The sequence below is a fragment of the Amborella trichopoda genome, chromosome 5 (assembly GCF_054954075.1).
Source record: "Amborella trichopoda isolate Santa Cruz 75 chromosome 5, AtrichopodaSantaCruz75HAP2 v2.0, whole genome shotgun sequence".
NCBI classification, from domain to species: domain Eukaryota; kingdom Viridiplantae; phylum Streptophyta; class Magnoliopsida; order Amborellales; family Amborellaceae; genus Amborella; species Amborella trichopoda.
In genome coordinates, this window is record NC_142340.1 from 4,973,838 (window position 1) to 4,981,384 (window position 7,547).

The following is a 7,547-nucleotide window of genomic DNA, read 5'->3' on the forward strand; positions in this document are numbered from 1 at the left end:
TCTCTCTCGTCACACAGCAGAAGGCATAGATCATTCCAGCACCAAATCTTTGCCATCCATTAATGTATCGTAAAGCCAAAACTCTCCCTGTGATATGGATGTGTTACCATGATGCTATACTCAACGTATCCGGATCGTCCATTCACGTTCAGCTCTGCATACCAACGGTCCAGATTCCCTAACCTAGTAACGAATTTTCTAAGATTTTGGCCTAATTTTCGGGAAGTAAATTGGTTTTATTTAGTCTACTCAGGCATTAGAGGAAATAACAGGGGTACCATGGTCATTTCCCAAAATGATCGCGGGTTATAACGGTCTTTTTTCGCGGGGAACTTCCAACGCATTCTCTTCTCTCTCAATCTCATCCTTCCTTTTAAAAGTTTGCAGAAGAGCCTACATTTTTTTGAAGCGTTTAGAGAGAGAGAGAGAGCGAATTCTAGAGAGAGAAGATCTTAGAGAGAGAAAATGTCGTGGCAAGCATATGTTGATGACCATCTGATGTGCGACATCGATGGCCATCGTCTCACAGCGGCTGCAATCCTTGGCCTTGATGGCAATGTTTGGGCTCAAAGCCAGTCTTTCCCTGAGGTACTCTCTCTCTCTCTCTAAATATCATTTAATTCAATAATCTGAATTTGGGTTCCTCTGTTTTTTATTGATCTTTTAAGAAATTCAAATCGTTCGAATTTTGATTCATGCTTAATTTTTGGATGGATCTTGGCATCTAGCTTTTCCAATTTGGATAGATGCAATTCTTATAAATTTCTTTGAATTTTTACCAATTCTTTTGTGATTTATCTCTATAATGTACATTATACAATGTACAATGTACATTGTCCATTGTCATGATCTGCTTCGGGTTTTGCTAGTTCTGGTCTAATCTGTATCATTCATTTGATCGATTGATGTTGATGTGATCTGATTTTGGAACGTTATGTCAATTATTCGGTATTGAATTACAATGACTGGATCTGATTTGGGTTATTGATTTCAAAATGGAGATGATATTTGCATTTGATTTCCGAGTCTTGGATTGATTTGATGGTCTGGTACATTGTATTTGAATGTTGAACTTTGAAGGTTCTAATTCCACAATTTGGGTCTTTATGTTGTTGAAATTTCAAGTTATTTATGAATGCTTCACATTGGGATTGGATTGATTTATGTTATTGTTAAGCCTCTATATTGATTGGTGCCTTGAATTGTGGTTCAATTATTTGTTTATATTTTGGCTTTTAATTTATTTTCCACAATCCGCATATGCTACACAGGGTGGCTCATTTAGAATTTGATTCTATCAGTAGATCATTTAGTTGTTAGGACTATTAGATGGTATTGACTGATAATGTGATGACTTATTGGCTTTTTTGGAGCCTCATGAAGCTTTGCTTGTGTTTGTTTGTGTGTTTTGTAAACTTCATCCTCTAATTTTAATCAATCTCATGCCTATTTCTAAGAAGAAAATTTAACAGAATGGATCTTGTTCTGGACAATAACAATCTTGATGATCAAGTTGAATCGTGATTTCTTTTCATAATACGAATGTGAAGTCCTTTTCAAAATGTGATTGTTCTGATTGTATATCGAATTATATGATCCATCTTGATGGCTTTTTCCTCGAAGACTTAATTTTTGTTATCGGTGTGTAGCTTAAGCCTGACGAGATTAAAGGCATCATTAACGACTTCGATGAGCCTGGATCCCTTGCCCCAACTGGCTTGTACCTTGGAGCCGCAAAGTATATGGTGATTCAGGGCGAGCCTGGAGCTGTAATTCGAGGAAAGAAGGTGATGACCTTGTATCTTACACATAATATGCCAAATGAATTTCTCTTATACAAATACAGCAAAGAGAAGCCATTTAAATTGTCTGAAAATCTTGTCCAAATCAATTGCATTAAATTTTGTTGGGAAAACTCCTTGCTTTCATGCGGCTAATGATCTTTGAAAATTTCAGTCCCCTTGTTTGATTATTAACTAAAGATAAAAAATGTAGGAGTAAGGAGATAAAGAAAAAGTAATACTTGATCCTGATCAAGGCTTGAAAAATGCAACACAATGACAGATACATTAAGAGTCTGATGAAGTTCTGTAATAGGAAATTTCTTTTGTTGGTTATTGTTTATTTAGGAGTTCTGAATTTTGGTACTTCGAGATTTGTTTGACATTCAATCATATTGCTGAATGGGCTTATGAGGTGCTTCGGAAAACTAGAACATTGCTCACTAAGTAGAAGATAACTCCCTTGTTGCTGCCTTGGAGAATGCCTTTGTGTTATTACTATCAGATATATTACTAAGCATGCATTTGCCTCATGGAAGATACTTTCTCTTTCCTCTTTTCTATAAGTTCACTTCTTCTGTTTTATTAGTTCTTTTTTCTCGGTAAAAATAATGATCCAAATTTATCTATAATTTCAAATTGATTTATCTATGGCTTGAACACTTTCCTGTCCTCAAACCTTTTAAAAAGTTGTATTGCCAATTGTCCCAGCTGTGACCTCCTAACAGCAACATTATGATGTCCTCCACTTAGTGATCCTTTCTGGTCCATCCATGCTTGTCAGACAATTTTGATTGCTTTGTTTCTCTTTCCTCTTTTTGCGTCGCTATACTGTTTTCATTGCTCTGTTTCTCTCTTTTCCTTTCTTTTTTTTTCTTTTTCTTTTCTTTTCTTTTATTGGGTCCATACCTGCCTTAACTACTATGACAGCATTGTCTCACTATTTCTTTTTTCTTGAAACCTTTTCATCGACTTTCATTTCTTTTCACAGGGCTCTGGTGGTGTAACTATCAAGAAAACAACCCAAGCTCTGATCATTGGCATCTATGATGAACCATTGACCCCAGGACAATGCAACATGGTGGTTGAAAGGCTTGGAGATTACCTCGTTGATCAGAGCTATTAATTCTTTACATCTAGCAAGTCTATCCTTTTTCTTCCTTTTCCCTTTTATTGCTCATTTGTTGCCTTAATTCATGGTTCTTTGGGCTGTAATCTTTGATTTGAGTTTGTGGGTTTGCCGATTTTCCGGCTATGGAGTCATTCGATGAAATAATTCAGGTGAGAGATTATAGGGATCTTTTGTGAAGACAATGATTGTTTTACTGGTGTGGAGGGCTATATGATTTCCTAACAAGTTCAGATATTCTACAGTTGTGTATTCCCTATGGTTTTCAAGGGGGACTTCTGTTTTTTTGGGTAATTCAGTGGAGAAGGCAAGTCCTACCCGTTTTTTCAAATAGTTCAGGAGTTAATTTTTTGAAGGTGTTTGTGGGTGTGGGGGTGCTACCACTGCGACCCCAACCCCTTTCAAGGGGGATTTTCCTTTGAGAGAGTTCTTGATGTTCCATGGAATTTGTGCATGTTGGTCTTCTTCATTGTTCCCTGTCAAACTTTTGATCTTTGATCTGCTTTTTACAATCTTCACCATCTATTTAAATGAATGGATCTAGTAATGTCCTGCAAAATCATAAAGGAATTTTGGAAAAAGATGCATGGGAGTAATATATGCATAATGTGCAGTTGTAACAAATAACTCTTTAACTTATTAGAATCTTACAAAACCATATAAAACTTATGAAAATAGATGAATGGAATTAAAACATAGGGTGGTGGTTCACTTATAGGTTTATGTAGTGTTTAAAAAATCAGTGATCCAGACTCGGAATTGCCATTCCGAAACTGGAATTAGTCCATATCCGCCCAGTACCTTGTTGGAACCAAGAATAATCCGGCTCCTATGGACTTGCCCGGTGTTGTCAGAGGGAATGGGGTGAGTCTGTTAGGAACTGGGTGATCCAAATAGGCAGGATCTCCCACTTGTTACTTTTTTTATTTTTTATTTTTTTTCAAATAATTATGTATTTTCATGTATTGATTTCTCACATTGTAGAATTGTTCCAATTTGTCGATCTAGACCGGTTTTCTAGCCGACAGACCAATCCAGTTTTTCAGACAATTTATGCATGCATATTGTTACCTGAATGGTTGGCCATATTTGTGACCCTAAGATTTTCACAGATTATCTCTGATTCATTCCTGGGTCATTTTCACACAAAAAGAGCCCAAAATTTTTCCAGATATTTTCCATTAAAATGCAGGGAATAGAAAGTATTGGATTAAATGCATGGTCTAGATACAGGATTGGAGGGATTTTGATTTGGGGCATTTTTTGCTCTCTCTCTCATATGATCTTAGAGTGATAAATGTGATTTTAGAGTTGGGGCATGAGGAGTTTGACCTGCTGCTCCAAATGAACAATTTGGACATGCGGGGAATTAGAATAGTACAAACCTAACCCTGTTACCTACATCAACATACATATGGCACTCTTGAGGGTAATTCTCTATTGGAAAATGTTTATATAAGGTTGCAACCTTGTAGTGCAGAGAAAAGTATTGCATCATGGGAGAACCCTCTAAAGGACCATTTTTACATTGAGATGTATGGACATGAAGGAAAAAAATAATTTTAAGTCTAAAAAACAATGCATATTGTGACAAGTTATTTGGATTGCCCTAGTGTTTCTTGATCTATTCGATCTATACTATTTTTGATATTTTAAATTTTATAACTGACAATAAAAAGCCACCGAAACGACATCTCCAAGTAAATTTTAAACGCGTGCCTTTTGTCTATATTATAAGGAGCAACCTTATACAAAACCTCACCCTTCTCAATGTATTTTCTAATGCAAAACAGTTTCTCGATCGTTCCCCAAATATTTGGGCTTACATAATATGCAACCATACACACAATGAAACATATCGACCAAAGAAAGAAATGCATATGAGACAGAAAACGACATGGTTATATATTAAGAGTGAGAAATAAGTGCACAGGATATATAAAAATATCAATTGCGGAAAGGATGAATTCTCTGAGTTGTTTGAAGAAGACTTGGCATCTAAAATATCTCAACTCCTCCAATGGCTGTTATTATCTTTTGGCTCCACCTTATTCCCTGTCACTTGTGGACCTTTGCCTTTGATTCTTGTGGGATCTACATTTATGTGGATGTTATTTATTGGAGTTTTCTATTTCTTTGTTTTCTTTTTTTTTTTTTGGTAAACTTATCAAAATACAGAGATGAATTATTTAATATTTTACTTATATGGTTTGATTTAATTCAAAATACCCAGCTCAAGATTATGCGTGGCAATAGATTGCAAATGTGTAAAATGTTAAATAGTACATATCGGATATGTTGATAAATTTTCCTTTCTTTTCTCTTTGGTAAATTTATCAAAATACCTATTAGAGATAGACTATTTTATATTTTACCCATATAGTTATTTTAATTTCAAAACACCCATCGAAAAACACAAGATTATTAGTCGGATAGGGTTGGCAAAGGGCCTGGTGAAAAAAATTAAAAAATAAAAGGAATTGTAAAGGCAAATGAGGGTCGGGCTAGGCTGGGCTCGGCCGGCCCTATCATGGCCCTGGCCTAGGTCCCCCAGCTCTTGGGCCTTGGTAGCCAGGCCATGGACCAAACCCTCATGCCACATTTTGTGGCCTAGGTCAGTTTTTTAAGGTCGGGTCAGCTAGGCAGGGCTTGGCATAGTGCATCTCTCGTATATAGTTTCACCTTTTTTTTTTTTTTTTATGAGAATAGATCTTTTCTTCATGCATTTTTGTTATTTATCTATTTCCGAAAACAAATTTGAAAGAATTAGATCTTCCGCGAATTGAATATCAACTCCATAGCTCTACTACTATCAAACAGAGTTTCCACAAAATGGTACTGATTTCTCTAGCGGAGCGTTGTAGAGCTCATTTCTTATAAATTGGGTGGAGCCGCTTTCCCATTCCACAAACATTGAAAGCAGCTAATTGCATTGAAATGTCCTTCTCAGAGACATTTCTTAAATTTTAACCCAAACAAACATGCCCTTACTACTTACATGCATATATACTTGGGCAAATAGACTTGAACAAACTTATCTTTAAATAGACAATTTACAGGATAGTCGTATACTCGTATTTCATTTTTGAAATTCAAAAATACTTTTATATATTTCGTATTTTACTTGAGTCTCACTTTTTTAAAGCATATAAGACATTTTATTTTTATCTTTTTTCTTATACATCGGATTGAGCTCGAAGTTGGTAACCGGTAGTTCTCACAATTACAGAACTATAAAAATATGGGTGTGGTTTCTATAAGGCCGCAACCTTAAACAATCCAATTAAGGCGCACCTCTAAATTTTATGATAACATGTAATTTTAGTGTAAAAATTCTTAGGATTATCTGAAAATCTATTTTTATATCTAATTATAACACTTTAAACTTTTAAAGTGGTTAAAATCAATTAGATCGATAAATATATAAAAAACTTGAAAATGGATGATTTAGATAATGTGTTGCAAGATGCACTATTTCTAAAACTCAAAATAAATTTTTTTTTTCATATTTATACATCTCAATGTCGAGATGATCAATTAGAGGGTTTTTCAACATTAAAACAACCTTTTCCGATAGATTTTTGAGGTGCATCTGTGATTCTACATTTCAAGGTTGCAACCTTATATAAACTTTTTTCTAAAAATATTAAGAAAATAATTAAAAATATCAAATTACCCCTAAATTTTATAGGGGTATATTGCTTATTCATTATTTTTAAATATTTTTAATAGTTGTTTGATGGTGAAACGTATGAACATGCAAAATTTTTGCTTAATCCGATATATAAAAAATGAGATAAAATTAAAATAACTTTATGCTATTAAGAGTGGAACATTTTGGGACAAAAAGAAAATGGGACTTGAGTGTAAAATATATAAAACTATTTTTAAGTTTAAAAATAAAACATGATTTTTTTGTAAACTTCCCTAAATATTTTCAGAGTAGCTTTTGTTGGATTCTATTCAATTAGCATCAGAAATGTATGCTTTTTTAGCCTGATGTCAAAACATATAGGACCCTCTTTTGATCGAAGTTAGAGGCTATTATGCTTCATTAAGAGCCCTATTTTCTGGTCTTTTGTTAATAGATTTTTTGGTCCTTTGTGAGAAGTGTCGTTATTTTATAATCTGATTTCTAAATCAGAATTTTTCAACCTTTTACTTTGCCAAAAGAGGGCCCTAATGGACCAAATTTTAGATACAGTTGTACATCATTTGACCAGCTTAACCGATAAAAAAGAAAATTCATTTAATTAGTAATTTGGTTTTTGGCAACAAAAGAGAGAGGGATTGTATACATTGAAGATTACTTATCTTCGGTGCTGGGAGATCACAATTATTTATAACCATTCAATGTGAAATCTGATAGTTTGGGTGCGTCACAAAGTTTGAAAAAAATTCTTTTGAACTTTGAGCTTGGTCAATGAAATAAATGTAACCACCCAATTTCACATCCAATTGTCAAGATTAATTGTGATTACCTTGTATTAAAAGTACATGGTCTCATTGATCAAGAAAACGTGAGCGATATAAATATGTGATTAGCACATAAAACCATGACTTAAAACTTTAGGTATAGGAAACATATTTTAAGTGGAGTATCTTTTTAAAAACTATTCTAAAAATAATAATAAAAA

The 7,547-nt window shown here is 34.1% G+C and overlaps 1 protein-coding gene across 1 annotated transcript; it reads left to right on the plus strand.

Moving 5' to 3' along the window:
• The first annotated feature begins 405 nt into the window (after positions 1-405).
• Positions 406-3,241, plus strand: LOC18443468 (profilin-4). The gene is made up of 3 exons (XM_006853657.4): positions 406-588; positions 1,650-1,787; positions 2,773-3,241. The coding sequence occupies exons 1-3, from the start codon at positions 466-468 to the stop codon at positions 2,905-2,907; spliced, it is 396 nt and encodes a 131-aa protein (XP_006853719.1). The 5' UTR covers positions 406-465; the 3' UTR covers positions 2,908-3,241.
• Positions 3,242-7,547: the final 4,306 nt, after the last annotated feature.